Source organism: Pseudophryne corroboree, chromosome 1, assembly GCF_028390025.1.
Source record: "Pseudophryne corroboree isolate aPseCor3 chromosome 1, aPseCor3.hap2, whole genome shotgun sequence".
Taxonomy (NCBI): domain Eukaryota; kingdom Metazoa; phylum Chordata; class Amphibia; order Anura; family Myobatrachidae; genus Pseudophryne; species Pseudophryne corroboree.
In genome coordinates this window covers 982,133,856-982,150,636 of record NC_086444.1, presented here as the reverse complement: position 1 = coordinate 982,150,636, position 16,781 = coordinate 982,133,856, and the positions used below count along the sequence as shown (strand labels likewise).

General features: G+C 45.0%; 1 protein-coding gene across 4 annotated transcripts in view; it reads right to left on the bottom strand.

Moving 5' to 3' along the window:
• GATB (glutamyl-tRNA amidotransferase subunit B) overlaps positions 1 to 16,781 on the bottom strand; it is a 506,181-nt gene that overhangs the window by 245,511 nt on the left and 243,889 nt on the right. For all 4 annotated transcript variants that reach the window (XM_063920556.1, XM_063920555.1, XM_063920557.1 and 1 more), the window contains one exon: positions 13,831 to 13,953. In XM_063920556.1, coding sequence (XP_063776626.1) covers positions 13,831 to 13,953 — 123 coding nt within the window. The remainder of the gene's footprint in view (positions 1 to 13,830; positions 13,954 to 16,781) is intronic.

Below are 16,781 nucleotides of genomic sequence, written 5' to 3'. Positions count from 1 at the left end.
CTGGTAAGCCGGATTTGAAGAATCTGGGAGGTGGGAGTTCCTGAAACTTCAGTCTGTATCCCTGTGCGATAAGATCTTTGACCCAGGATCCTGGCAAGAAGTTACCCAAACGTGACTGAAATAACGTAACTGGGCTCCCACCTGCCTGTCTTCCAGGCAGTGCGGTCCACCGTCATACTGAAGGCTTTGAGGAAGTAGACCCTGAGGACTGTTCCTGAGAACCTGCAGCTGCAGGTTTTCTGAGTTTACCTCTATTACCCCTGAAGGTTGTAGAGGAACCCCTGGATTTGCCTTTAAGTTTTGCTGTCCGAAAGGACTGCAGAGTAGGAGTAGATTAGGTTTTCCTAGCTGGTGTAGTTGCGGAAGGAAGATACTGTAAGTAGACTTATCCAGTTCATCACCAAAAAGAGCCTCGCCCGTGAACGGTAGGCTTTCCATGCCCCTCCTGGACTCCGCATCCGCAGTCCATTGTCGCACAAGCCCCTGTGTGCCGAAACTGCCATGGCAGAGGTGCGTGCGTTGAGTAAGCCAACTTCCTTTAAGGCTTCCACCATAAAGTTTGCAGAATCTTGAATATGCTGCAAGAGTAAAATAATATCGTCCCTGGTTAAGGAATCTAAAGCATCAATCAGATTACCTGAGCATTTTGCAATGGCCCGAGTGATCCACGCACAAGCAATAGTGGGTCTCTGGGCCACCCCAGCCGACCTATATAAAGATTTGAGAGTGGTCTCAATCTTGCGGTCAGCTGTGTCCTTTAAGGACGCTGCCCCGGGAACTGGTAGACTATTTTACGCGATAACCTGGATATAGATGCATCCACAATTGGCGGGTTTTCCTATTTCTTCCTATCCTCCGAAAGAAAAGGAAAGGTAGAAATCAACCGTTTAGGGGTCTGACATTTTTTGTCAGGGTTTACTCACGCCCCCTCAAAAAGGGTGTTTAATTCCTTTGAAGCGGGGAAAGTAGCCGAGGATTTCTTTTTAGTATTAAAATAAGATTCCTTTTACATCTTCTCTGACTTGTCAGGAATGTGCAGGACCATTCTGATAGTCTTAATGAGGGCCTGTATTTCCTGTGACAGGACAGCATCCCCCTCACCCACGTCCACTTTACTCTCCTCTGGATCCGACGTATCAGGGTCAGTATCACCCTGCATGATTTGGGCCAGAGTACGCTTTTGCGGGCAAATGGCTAGGGCTGGGGGTGGAGGTATGGAAGCTCAGTCCCTATTCATCAGGTCATCCATAGATTGCCGTAAGAACTTTGTCTCCTTCTCATTATGACAGTTTTATAGAAACAGTAGAAATCATACCTTTAATAAAAGCGAACCAAGGGGGTTCAGCCCCACTGGACTGGGAGTGAGCACTTTCCCGAGTACAGGGTAGTGAGTCCCCAGAGGATGATAGACATTCTGCTGTACAAGGCACACAGTCCCTGGACATGATTGGATAGGGACACCCACACATACACTGGGTGAAAGCACAGTATATGTAGGCAGGGTCCTCAGAGAGAGACAGAAGCCAGAGCCAGACACACAGCGCCCCTATAGCAACAGTAAAACTAAGCTGGGTCACAAGAATAAAGCACCTGAGCAGTGCTTACAGTCCCAACACTGCTCCCCTCCCTGTACTAAGACCCCCTGGTACCGCTGAGGAGACTGGAGTCCTTGTGGAGGAGCTGTGCTTCCCTGTGAGTGCTGTCTGATCAAGCTGCAAAGGAAAATGGCGCTGGAGAGCTGTGCTATCTGCTCTGAGTAAAGCCCCGCCCCTTGTAATTGTGCGCGGCTTCCCGCATTTTTTATACTGGCCCTGAGGTAGAAAGTGTGCCTAACTAGGAGACTGAACCCCTGTTAGGATGTGCACCAGTGTGGGTAAAAGATGAGGCTCAGCCATTCACAGCGTTCTCCGCTGCAGCGTGTCCTGTGAGCCTGCCCAGAGCGCAGCCTGTATCAGAGCTGCGCTCCTACCCTAATGCCGCCATGTCCGCCGGCGACCCGCTAACCGGGACGCCGGCGCCATACTCACCACTCTTCTGTCTTCAGGCTCTGTTAGGGGATGGCGGCGTGCTGCGGGAGAGTATGCTGCACCATGGTGTGGCTTGCGAATGACTCCCTCAGGAGCTCAGTGTCCTGTCAGCAGAGAAAGGGACCATTAACTCTAAGGAAGTTGGGCCGTTCTCTCCCCTAAGTCCCATGAAGCAGTCAGGGTGTTGCCTAAACAGCCCTGACTGAAAACAACAAACTTTGAAAATAAATGTAGAAAACTCTTCAGGAGCTCTCCAAAGCGTGACCGCCTCCTTCTGGCACATTTTCTAAACGGAGTCTGGTAGAAGGGGCATAAAGGGAGGAGCCAGCCCACACTATTGATTTCTTAAAGTGCCCATGGCTCCTAGTGGACCCGTCTATACTCCATGGTACTAATGTGGACCCAAGTATCCTCTCGGACGTAAGAGAACTAATCGCTAATGCGTTCACTTTACTTCTGGGTTTAGACCCCGGATGCGCTACTGCAGTTGTGCATTCGTCAGACTGCGTATGTGAGAGCAGACAGTGGGGGTAATTCAGGCCTGATAGCTGCTGTGCATTTTTGAACAGCGGGCGATCAGGCACAAACTGCGCATGCGTATACACTGCAATGTGCAGGCGCGTTGCACGGGTACAAAGCGGATCGCCGCTTAGTGATGGGTTTGTGCAACAGATCCGTTCACACGGGTGATCGCAAGGAGATTGATAGGAAGAAGGCGTTTGTGGGTGGCAACTGACCGGTTTCAGGGAGGCGTTTTCATAGAGGGATCCTGACTTTAATTCTGGTCCCGGACAGGCTGAAGTGATCGCAGCGGCTGAGTAAGTCATGAGCTACTCAGAGACTGCACAAAATCAGTTTGTACAGCTCTGCCACACATGCGTTCGCACACTTGCACAGCTAAAATACACTCCCCCTGTAGGTGGAGACTATCTGATCGCAGCAGTGCAAAAATCGCTTGCTAGCGATCAGGTCTGAATTACCCCCAGTAATGCAGAGGGAGCCCAAGGATCCTTCTCCTGGGAAGAATTGCATAATGTAGCCCACGGGATAAAAACACCATTCAGAAATGGCATTAGCTGCCGGGCCAAGCTCAGAAGTGCTTCGCATTCTGGAGCTTGGTGTGTTTCACAGTTTACCGACTGCCGTAGAAACTTTTGGTGTCTGCTTTGCAATCACAATAGGAGGAATGCAGCAGATATCTTCAATATCTTTTGCAGACTCCAATACACACATTCAGGGGCTGTTTAATATTTGTGGGCAGCCTCCAAAACCGACTGTTTACTGAGATGTCTCGCAATTATTATTTGTTAAATATTCTTCATAATACATTTTTTATATTTTAGCATAAACGAAAAATGTTTAATGTATTCATTGACTGAGTCTCCGTTCTTTATTGTATGATAATTTCACATGGTCAGCAAATTATTACGGATATGACTGTTACTCTATTGTCCTGCTGGTGCTCCTGACCTGCTGTATAGCAGCTAGACATACAGTATATTGGGGAGATGTATCAAGACTTGGAGATAAAGTGGAAAAGTCCAAAGCACCCAATCATCTTCTGTCACTTATCCAGCACAGTGCATGAAATTATAACTGTAGTTAGAAGCATCATTTGATTTGGGAATATAACCAACTTTCTCTCTCTCCGTGGCTTGATAAATCTCCCGGAAAATATCATGTTTCCCTTTCACTTACTTAACAAGTTAACTTAATTGACAATGTATTTGTCTTGGAAACAAGGTAAGAAATTTACAGTATAAGATAATGTTAAAAAGGGTTCCATATTCCGATAACTTTCTAATGTTTTGTCAATACCCTCCTGGTACATTTACTTTGATTTGTCATTCACGTTTCTTCTATGCCAGACAAGGGCGGATTGGGGACTTAAAGTGGCCCTGGAAAAATATTTAGTGACCTCAGCAGAAAAATCGTGTCACAGTGGCTGATCACACCAGTAGGTGAGGCATTGTACTGGTAGGCAGAGTCAGCACACCAGGATGACAAGTAGACAAATTAAATGATTATTACTACTTAATCCAACAGCCGGGAATTCCATAGATTAGCACCGACTTGGTAAAAGATCACTATAAAATAGATCATTCTGACTTGGGTCTCATCGATTGTTAAACACCCACTGGTCTCATATTTTTCCTTTCGGTGTAAAAGAAAAACAATCACAATGCCTCTGTCTACCATTCCAGTGAGAGATATTCAATACAAGGAGCATCCCAGTGACCACCATACAATGCCCATAGCAACCAACCAGGATCTAGCTATCATTTTATAGCATATATTTGATAAATGATAGCTAGAAGCTCATTGGTTGCTATGGACAACAAACTCTTTAGAAGGTATGCTACATCTCTCCCTTGCCCAGCTGTGCACATATCGGGCATTTATGGTAGTGCCCAAATCTCAGGTTTTCTCTTGCACCCCCATGTTGTAATGCTGATAGGACACGATGTGCCGTTGGAGTTCCTGAACTGGCATGGCTCAGATTAGGCCAAAGATAAAAGGAAAAAGTCATGTTACAGAACAGTGGCCCTCATTCCGAGTTGTTCGCTCGCAAGCTGCTTTTAGCAGCTTTGCACACGCTAAGCCGCCGCCTACTGGGAGTGAATCTTAGCTTAGCAAAATTGCGAACGAAATATTTGCAATATTGCGAAAAGACTTCTCTGTGTAGTTTCTGAGTAGCTCGAGACTTACTCTTCCAGTGCGATCAGTTCAGTGCTTGTCGTTCCTGGTTTGACGTCACAAACACACCCAGCGTTCGCCCAGACACTCCTCCGTTTCTCCAGCCACTCCCGCGTTTTTCCCAGAAACGGTAGCGTTTTTTCAAACACTCCCATAAAACGGCCAGTATCCGCCCAGAAACACCCACTTCCTGTCAATCACACTCCGATCACCAGAACGAAGAAAAAACCTCATAAAATGCTGTGAGTAAAAAAACAATCTTCATAGCAAATTTACTTGGCGCAGTCGCAGTGCGAACATTGCGCATTCGCAATTAGCGGAAAATCGCTGCGATGCGAAGAAAATTACCGAGCGAACAACTCGGAATGACCCCCAGTGTTATTATCTAATAGGGGGAGATATTTGGTTACACATATAGAGTCTGATTCTGAGATTTACATAAATCTCTGATGTTTAATGATCTGCACATGAGCAGGCACCGCACTGCACACGTGCAGATCTGGTCCCGCAACATCCTGAGTAACCTCAGGGTTACTAGATGTCCTATGTGCACGCAGATGATCCCGTGCTGCCCCTTCAGATGCAGCCGCACATCACAGAATCCAGGGTTACTTTTTTACTTAATACACCTCATGTAGCTTTTGCATAATTCTGCAGAGGTGCAATTAGCGTCTCCCTCTGACTCAGCCCCATATTTATATAGAAGCGGGGGCGTGATTAGAACTTTGTGGGTCCCATAGCAACATTTTTATGGGGCCCCCCCAACTCAGATCTCCAGAGAGAGAGAATGGCAGCAAGGACATAGAAAGTCCCGGCAAAGACATAGGGACAAAGATAGGCAGCAGGGACGTAGGGACAGGAAGAGGCAGCAGGGACGTAAGGACAGATAGAGAGGCAGCTGGGACGTAGGGACAGATATAGAGGTAATTGCAACCAGGGCCGGCAACAGAAATCTTGGGGCCCGGTACAGTGATCTCTCTGGAGCCCCCTTAGATTTGAAATACTGTATACACAGTATAAATAACCAAGTTTCAACAGCAGCACTCAGGAATAAAACACAAAACGACAGCCACTTTCAGCCAATATTTCAATGCAGCAGCATTTTCGTCAGGGTACATTATATATATATATATATATATATATATATATATATATACATACATACACACACACACACACACACACACAGAATTCTAAATTTGCTGCGCTATATAAGAAACTTAAATACTGTAAATATATATTTATTTATACAAATACTGTATATAAATGTGTACATCTCTGCTTCCTCCCCCCCACACACCAGTGTGTCTTCCTCTCTCCTTCCTCCCACACATCCCACAGTCTGTCTCTCTCAATTACTCCATGCTGCATTCACAACTTCCCCACCCAATCCCAAAGCCTTGTATCCCCTCACCAAGCCACACCTGCGCTGCACTCCCCGGTATCCAGATCCTCACACCGCATAGCAGGTACCATACGGCGCTCACACCCCACCAGAAGAGGCCGGCGCAGGGCACAGGAGTCCTGGCAGCGGAGCTTCTGCCATGTCCTGTAAATGCCTGCAACAGAGCTGGACTCGGAGGAGTGGATGCACACTTGTACCACACAGTCACTGTGTGTGAGAGGCTCCTGTCACTCTGACACCGCACCCACACAGCCTACAGCTCGCTGCCTTATGTGGACAAGATGGCTTACATCCCTTCCAGGCACTAAGCTGCGTATACTTGGGACCCGGTACAGGTGTCAGCTTTGAGCCCCCCTGTCGCCGGACCAGCCAGCAGTTGCAGCATGGTATTGCCCAGTTGTGTGCGTTTTGCTTTGCTTACAAACCTGAAGGCCCTCAGTACATTTAAACAGTGGTTAATTATATATAACACAAAATATATTACGTGGATATTCAATTTTTCCCCCTGATGAAGTCATAAAGCTAATTATCGCAAGACAAATCGCAATGTCACTTTTTTTTTTTTCCCTTTGAATCCACTCTACAATACTTTCATATTAGGACACATGCAAATAAAAATTAACTTGATCAAATACTACATACTGTCCTCACAGCAATAAGCTATTTTTAAATTTCTACACATTTTTAATATATAAGAGATAATTTATTTTATACATGAATAAATAGGATTTTAATACCTATCGGTAAATCCTTTTCTCTTAGTCCGTAGAGGATGCTGGGGACTCCATAAGGACCATGGGGTATAGACGGGCTCCGCAGGAGACATGGGCACACTATAAGACTGTGAATGGGTGTGCACTGGCTCCTCCCTCTATGCCCCTCCTCCAGACCTCAGTTAGAAACTGTGCCCAGAGGAGACGGACATTTCGAGGAAATAATTAATTGTGTAAACACAGTGAGTGTCATACCAGCGCACACGACGAACATACCGCAAAACGTGGCATTCAATAGAATACCAGCCAACGGCATGAAAAAATACACAGCCACATGCTGAGAGAATATATAACACAACCTGTGTGTCAACACAACCAACAATAAGACACCGCCTGCCATGGCCTGAACAACGTCAGCAACAGCCTGACAGAAAAGAAACACCACAAGAGTGTAACCGTAAGCAACAACTGCAGACACAGTACGCACTGGGAAGGGCGCCCAACATCCTCTACGGACTAAGAGAAAAGGATTTACCGGTAGGTATTAAAATCCTATTTTCTCATACGTCCTAGAGGATGCTGGGGACTCCATAAGGACCATGGGGTTTATACCAAAGCTCCAGACCGGGCGGAAGAGTGCGGACAACTCTGCAGCACCGATTGAGCAAACAAAGGGTCCCCATCAGCCAGGTTATCAAACGAGTAGAGCGTATCAAAAATGATTGAACCCGACCAATCAGCCGCTCAGCAAAGTTGAACCGCCAAGACTCCTCGGGCATCCGCCCAAGAAGAACCCATCTTCCTAGAAGAATGGGTTTCCACCGACTTTGGTAAAGACAATCCAGCCATTGAACGAGCACACCGAATCGTATCACAGATCCAGCGTGTAACCGACTGCATAGACGCAGGCGCCCCAATCACGCTGGGAGCATACTAGACAAACAGAGCCTCTGTTTCCGCAATCTGAGCCAATTTGGCGACATAAATATTCAAAGCTCTGACTACATCGAGAGACCTTGAATCAGCTTAAGTAACCACAGGCATCAAATAGGCTGGTTTCTGCGAAACACCTAAACCACTGTTGGCAGAACTATTATCCGAGTTCTCAAATTCGCTCTATCCTCCTGGAAGATCAAACAGGGGCTCTTGTGAGACCCAGCCGCTACATCAGACACCCGCCGTGCAGACGCCAAAGCCGAAAGCATGACCACTCTCCAAGAGATACATTTTTAACACAACCTTTCAGAAAGGATCCAATCATTGTGACACGAGAAAACTCAACACCACGTCAAGGTCCTACGGTGCCAATGGGGGCACAAATGGAGGTTGGATGTGCAGTACTCCTTCCACGAAGGTCCAAACTTCCGGAAAGGTCGCCAATTCTTTCTTGAAAGAAAATTTATAAGCCAAAACCGCACTTGAATGGAGCCTAACTTTAGGCCTGCACCCACACCTGCTTGCAAAGAATGGAGAAGAACGACCCAGCTGAAGCTTCCGTAGTAGCCTTCTTGGATTCACACCAAGACACATATTTTCTCTAAACACGGTGGTAAGGCTTTTCCGTTACTTCTGTTCTAGCCTGAAGAAAAGTGGGAATGACTTCACTGGGAATACCCTTCCTGGCTAGGGTATGGCGTTCAACTGCCACGCCGCCAAACGCAGCCGCGGTAAGTCTTTATACATGCCCGGATCTTGCTGTAACAGTTCCTCACGTAGAGGAAAAGGCCATGGATCTTCTATGAATAAATCTTGAAGAACTGGATACCAAGCCCTCCTTGGTTAGACCGGAACAATGGGGATCGCCTGAACCTTTGTTCTCCTTACGTTTATCACCATCCGAAGAGTGAAAACGGAGGGGACACATAGACCGACTGAAACACCCAAGGTGTCCCGAGGACGTCCACTGCTATAGCTTGAGTGTCCCCTGACCCGGAACAATATCCCTGAGATCTCTCGTTGAGGCGAGACGCCAACATGTCCACTTGAGGCACTTCTCAAAGACTTGTCACTTCAGTGAAAACTTCTCGATGACAACTGTATTTCTCCCGGATGGAGATCGCGTCTGCAGAGGAATCTATTTCTTCGTCGTTCACATCCGGAACGAAGACTGCTAATATAGCGTTTACCAGTCTTTCTACCCAGCGGCAAACTTTTTCGGCTTCTTCCATTGCCGCTTTGCTCCTTGTTCCGCCTTAGCGGCTTACTTACACCACTGCTGTCAAGTCGTCCGACAGAATTAACATGGCAGATCACCAAGCATATGTTCATTGAAAATAGCTCTTAACTCAAGAAAGCTTATCACAGACAAGCTTGCCATCTTGACCTTTCTCTCTGGAACCAATTCCCTTGCAAGGACTGCTCCCCAGTCTCGGAGATCTGTATGCATGGACACCAGGATCTCATACTGGATTCTGAACCTTCGTCCCTCTAGGAGGTGAGAACCGAGCAAACACCACAGGAGCGATATCCTGGCCATTAAGAATATATTCTGGCGTATGTGCTGGTGAGACCCGGACCACATATCTAAGTGACCCCGTGAAAACCACTCTGGCAGTTGACCTGCTCACCGAAAAATGCCTCTTAGGCCGCACCCATCTTCTTCATCGACGGAACCTAGTGATGGACTGTCACTGCAAATCTGATCCGACTCCGGATCCTCAGACCTCTTTCCACAGGAACACAGAGAACTTCAGCGACGTTGGGAGTAACAGTCTTCCCATGTGGTGAAGAACAATCAGAGAGAAAACAACGGCTTGCACTACTTGTGTCTTGACCTCACCTTAAACAGGAGAGTGTCCCAGTACAGCTTAACAATGGTCGTACTGCCATCACTCTGGTGAAATAGCAAAGACAATCCTGGATATTTACCCAAGTAAACTGAATGTAGAGAACAACGCATTTAACCTCTATTCTTTTCTTTTTTTTTTAAACCAGGGAGAGCAGGACCATGCCCTGAACCTGACGCACCTCAGGTACGGCGTCGCGTACTACCGCCCCTTCCAGAGGGGAACGGCAAAATCTATTAGAAAAAATCACTGAGGGGAAACACCTGTAACGCCAGAATGTCCCCCTTAGGATTCTATAATTAACTCACAGGTCCTAGTCTATTCCCAAGCCGACTGAAAAGCGGACTGGAGCGGCCCACTGGAGCGGGCCCCAGCCAGATAGACTCAGCGACATGCGATGGATGTGGTAGAAACAAAAAAGGACATCCGCTTCTGCGAACCTAACAAGGCTGCAGAACTCTTCTTACCTTTTCACCTTCCATTGTCTGCACAGAAAAGGAAAAAAGAGCGGTATAGAACCGGTTAAAACGACTGCATCCCACAAAAGAATGCGTCACCAACCGTCGTGAAGGAGTCTAACTTCCGAAGTCAGATCTACCAGTGGTATCCGCCCAGATCGACTGAACTGAGGCATCCCCAAACAGCATTATACCGTCCCACCAGTATCTTTCGGAGACAACCTCATTATTTCCCCGGCCACACCTCCTGCCGTCACGCGGCAACATGCTGCAATGTTATAGAGTAGAATCCACATAAGAGACCCTACCCACTCTCTTTAGGGTAATTCTACGGGATGCCCATCCGAACATAACACTCCTCCATGTGCATGCAATGCAAATAAATCCAAAGTATAGAAATAAAATATCACTTCGCTTCCTGTGTATGATCCTCTACGCCAGGGCTCCGCGTCGACCAGTAGTTGACTTTCACCATATTCTATCCACAACGGGAAAAGAATAAACATTCGGACTCCTTGCGAGGATCTGAGACCAACTCGTCACGGCCGACCTAGAGCTTTATCAACAGAGCGAGCAGCACATGAGAGGGAATACTATTACTTCAGCATTCAGTATAAATCCAAATATGAATATATAAAACGTAATACACAATTACACACATATCCCACATATCTCTCTCTCTCTCTCTCTCTCTCTCTCTATATATATATATATATATATATATATATATATATATATATATATATATATATATATAGAACATACATATAAGGGGATTGTCCGGAGCCTTCTAGTCCCCAGTGACATTAATGTGTTCTGAATGTGTATGATCATGTACTGAACTGCCCCAGTTGAGGATCTACCAGGAAACATTATAGTCGACAGAAAACCTAGTATTCGTCGACAGCAGGGAGTAGTAACCAGGTAAAATAATATTCTTGCGACCCCGAGGGGTCCGAGGGAAGTATACATATAATTTTAATATCGCTCCCTCACAAATACTACCACGGCTGTGCACGAGCTACAGGCCCACGGAACCGTACCACACCTATACATAAAACTATACATACAGGAATAAGTCAGTCACCCCGGTAATAACGGTTGGTGCAGACAGGGTCACCCACAAACTACTGTCTCTCCCATACCTTGCTTTCTTCAACAAGCACACCCCTACCGACCTGTTGACTCAGTATCTACTGTATCAAGTACCAAACAGGTTCCAGCGATGCCGACAGTGAACCTCATAGGTGCTTGTGTCGACAAAAGTGACTTCTAGAGGTAATATCTGACAGGGAACACACGGAAAAGTCGGCAAAGTCGACTGTGATCCGCATAACTGACAGAGCACTCTATATTTATAACCCACAGTATACAAGCCCATTTGTGCTGAATATAGTGCTCTTTTACTCTAAATAGCACTAACCTTGTGCCCCCTCATACTTTTGGCGGGGACAAGCAGAAAATGGCGCTGTCACTTGCAAAGAAGGCTAAGCTCCGCCCCTCCCGGCGCGCTCCAGCCCGCAAAAAATATACATTCCTGTATGTCAACGGGGGTCTCTATACAGTGTTAAGACACTGTATAGATGCACTGTCACCCCTAAATTATATATATATATATATATATATATATATATATATATAAATACTGCTGCCCAGGGCGCTCCCTCCCTAGCGCCCTGCACCCTCTTAACGACCGTCGGCGTGTGGGAGCCATGGCGCGCGGTGTGACCGCTGCAATGTCTGGCGGGGGTATCGTAATGGTGCCCAGGGAGAGAATCTGCCCTCATGCAGCGGTATTAACAACTTCCAGTAACTTGCTGCCCAGGGCGCTCCCCCCCAGCACCCTGCACCCTGAGAGTGCCGTTGGTGTGTGGGAGCATGGAGCGCAGCGTGACTGCTGCGAGTTACCTCCGTTACTGAAGTCTTCTGCCGTCCTGAAGTCTTCGGTTCTTCACAGGGGGGTGACGGCGCGGCTCCGGGAACAAGCAGCTAGGCGAACCAAGTGATCGAACCCTCTGGAGCTAATGGTGTCCAGTAGCCTAAGAAGCAGAGCCCTTGAACTAAGAAGAAGTAGGTCTGACTTCTCTCCCCTCAGTCCCACGATGCAGGGAGCCTGTAGCCAGCAGGTCTCCCTGAAAATAAAAAAACCTAACAAAGTCTTTTAGAGAAACTCTGTAGAGCTCCCCTAGTGTGTGTCCAGTCACCTCTGGGCACAAAGTCTAACAGAGGTCTGGAGGAGGGGCATAGAGGGAGGAGCCAGTGCACACCCATTCAAAGTCTTATAGTGTGCCCATGTCTTCTGCGGAGCCCGTCTATACCCCATGGTCCTTATGGAGTACCCAGCATCCTCTAGGACATATGAGAAAATAATGTTTTAATATACAACTCTATGGATGTGTATCTTTCTTGGCATCTGTATCCTGATATAGGTTTTCCACCAGACTCAAGAAGAGTAAAATAACACTCCAAATAAGGCTTCTTTTCTCATACCTTCGGTACACATGTATTGCATTCTATTATTATTTATATACTGAAACTCATATATTGCACTAAGAGGTGCCAATGTCTTTTTTTTTAAATCACAGATCATTTTAATCTTGGACTCTGCTATTATTCTTTTATTGGTTTATTAAATACTGTGTTTATATTTATCTCACATATGTGAAAGAAAATAGTGCCATACATCTATATACAGGTTGAGTATCCCATATCCAAATATTCCGAAATACGGAATATTCCGAAATACGGACTTTTTTGAGTGAGATAGTGAAACCTTTGTTTTTTGATGGCTCAATGTACACAAACTTTGTTTAATACACAAAGTTATTAAAAATATTGTATTAAATGACCCTCAGGCTGTGTGTATAAGGTGTATATGAAACATAAATGAATTGTGTGAATGTACACACACTTTGTTTAATGCACAAAGTTATAAAAAATATTGGCTAAAATTACCTTCAGGCTGTGTGTATAAGGTGTAAATGTAACAAATACATTCTGTGCTTAGATTTAGGCAACATCACCATGATATCTCATTATAATATGCAATTATTCCAAAATACGGAAAAATCCGATATCCAAAATACCTCTGGTCCCAAGCGTTTTGGATAAGGGATACTCAACCTGTAATAATCTACTAAAGTCTGTCCCATCTTCAGCATGCATGGCCCACACTGCTAGCGCTACAGGACAGACCCTAGACATAGAGGACCTGTAATGAAGGCTAAAGGAAGCAAAGGGCCGTGAGAGAGGGGAGGAGTATTGCAGTGGACAGAGTAAGACGGGGCAAACTGAGGTGACCTGGGTCCCTCAACTAATGTGTTTGTTTGTATGAATACATAAAGATATATACAGTACTCGTCAGACCCAGCACTGTGTGACTACATTCTTTTCTCTAACGTTAAATCTGTACTCAAGAAATCCCATTTTGCATCAGTTACTGAGGTAAATAGAAAATGACAGAGCTGTTGAGACAGCTGATAGGTAATGGGCTACAGCATGGCTTTGACGAATGGAAAATAAGAATGCAGCAGTGTGTGGATGCAGAAGAGGAGTACATAGAAGGGGAATGGAGGGAAAATGTACTTAATATAATTGAAAATAAATTATAGCATCAGTCTCGTTAATTAATTAAACAGAAACAAACATGGAGCTCAGATAAAAATCTTTAAATGATTATGGAGCCAAGATGAAAAGAAACACCACATAACACAGGAATAAACAGATGTTTACTGGCTGTATTACCTGACATGTTTGCAAGACTTGTTCCAAGAGACTTCAAAATTAGTTGGAGTTCTCTGACAGCAGCAGCGGCTTCTTCTCCACAGGTCATGTCAGGTTCCATTACAATTTCCATAAGTCCAATTCCTATAAAGCAAATCATCCGGTTTAGGGTTTGGGAACCAGAGTCAGAATTTACTAGGCAAGACAAACCCCTTGGTGTTAATTTTATTTTTATTACATAAAATGCAAAATATGGCCTGCCCTGAACATATGCAGCAACAGTAAGCAAATATAGGGGGGAATTCAATTACCTGCAGTCAATGACAGCGGATAATCATTGCGCCCGTGGCTATTCAATTATCCCCGACTTTCAGGTATTGTTTCTCCTGCCTCAGACAGGAGAAACAAATTCCCTGAAAATAGCCCAGTTTTCGTCTGAAAACGGGGCTGTTTCTAGCGAAAACACAAAGGTTTCACTGAACTTGTGTGTTTTTGGGAGAAAGGGTATTTTTTTCGGGTGGCCAAATCGGATTTCCTAAAATAAATTAAGATGATACAGAAGAAACATCCGGAAACATTGCGAAATACATAATTTTTTTGCTCCTGATGTTTCTTCTCCTTTAATTGAATACCCCCCTTAAATTCAATAAACATTATGTACATTATGTTTCCATGAATACACTAAATTGTTTCCACTGGTCGCACTGCAGCATCTGTAGGAGTAATCTGTTTATGTAGTACCCACACAAGTTATATCATGTTTTGTTTTGATTTTTTAAGACTTTGAATATTCAGACAATAAACCTAAATTTGCTTATACCACATCACACAGCAATCAACATGTACCCAGTATGCACAAAGGTGTGGGTTTTACTGGAATCTGAATAAAAGGAACTAAAAGCAAATGTGTGTTTATATTTTTAACAATACTTTGTGGTTATTCAGCATTAACCAACCTTTCCAAATCAGCAAAAGGCACATTTCTACAAACAGGTTTTCATGATTTAATATGCATTTGAAAAGGATCACTTTTTTGTTGTTTAATTTTAATAACTACTCTGAATGGGGTTAGCTGTTTTTAGTTGACATTCATAAAAGTGACACCATAATGTCAACATAATAAAATGTCGACAAATTTCAACACTGAAAATGTAGACATTAAGAGTCAACACTGCCAAAATGTCAACATAAAAACATGTCAACTGGTAGATAATGTTAACCCCACTTTTCAGCCTAACCAAAAAACTAAATCCTAACCCTAAAGTTTCTATTGTTGACATTTTTACTATATCGTCATTTCATGTGTTCACATTTTTGGTGGTGTCGATATTTTTTTTTTCTTCAATATTAATTTTTATTATTTTGCGGGTAAACAAAGCAAATGGGATAGGGGTACAGAAAAGAAAAGGGGGGGGGGTGAGGGGGGTACACACAACAATCAGCATAATACAAAGTAACAAAAAGAGTATTATACAAAACATTGTACAAAAGAATAGCAATGCAAGGGTAAATAATACCAACATAACATTCATACTAATCTAATAGCGAATATACCTAAGCGTCAGGAGGGGGCGTGGGGTTCGGTGAGCGGCTATGCCAATAGATGGACCACGGATACCATCGGAGCAGTGGGGATGTTGGGGTAGAGGCATAGGCCACTCCCGCTGTCTCGAATTCGTAGTGCGAGTGTACAGCCATTTCTATTGCAGAGATATGGGGAGCCTCGGTGGAGCGCCAATGGCGAGCAATTAATAGTTTTGTTGAGATAAGGATATGGCCTAGGATATAGCGGTCACCTGGCGTTAAATCGCCATAGTATAGATGTAGGAGGGCCAGTCGTGGGTGGGGGGAAATATGGTGGCCCAGCACTGATTCTATGAGGTGGAAGACAGATGTCCACAACGAGGTAAGTACTGGGCAATCCCAAAAGATATACATTAAAGTACCGACCTTACCACAGTTCCGTCAGCACATTTTGGATGTGGAGGGTTGCATCGCATGTAGGCGAGATGGGGTGAATTATAGGCGGTGAAGGAGTTTATAGGATAGTTCTATATGTGATATACATTTAGAGACTGTATAGCAGGATCTATATATCATTTCCCATTCCTCCTCTGAGATTGAGCATCTAAGATCTACCTCCCATTTCATCTGGAAGGGGGCTTTCTGTAGCGGTTGGGGATTATTAATGTAGTTATACCATTTGGTGATACCTCCCCTGCCTTCCCCGGTTTCCAGGAACTTTTGAACAAGTTTAGGCAAGGAGGAAAGGGGGATAGTGGGTGTCGAGACTCCGTGGAGCCAATGTCTAAGCTGCAAATATTTATAGAATTCCCCATGTGGCAGTAGGAAATTTTCCTGGATCTGGGCAAAAGAAAGAAGGGTATTATGCACCATTATATCCTGTAAGGACCGGATTCCCTGTGATATCCAGTAATCGAATCTCAAATCAGGGATCAAGGAGGCTACTCCTGTCAATGATATGGCCGTGGTGGGGAGAGTTATATCATTCCCACTTCGCACTATCTCTAGCCAAGCTTTCCTAGTAGATTGGACAGAGAGAGACCTATTGATTAATACTGTGCCCTCCAATTTAGGGAGTAATAATACATCAATCAGGGGTAACGGGGCTATAAGACCTTGTTCAAGTTGTACCCACGATTTGTACGTGGGTTGAATATACCATGCACCTATCTGTGCTAGGCGGCAAGCCAGTTGGTATGAATGCAAATCCGGATATGCTAAACCCCCGTCTCGTTTGGGTCGAGTCATAGTTTTCCTGGCTAACCTTGGTTTCTTGCCTTTCCAGACATAAGAGTTAAATACCGCGTTAAATTTGGATAGAAGGGAGTTGGGTAAGAGGAGGGGGATGGCCCGGAACAGGTACATAAGTCTGGGAAGGATCGTCATTTTCAATGCGGCTATTCTCCCCAGCCATGATACATGCTGCATCATCCAGTCCGAGACCAGAG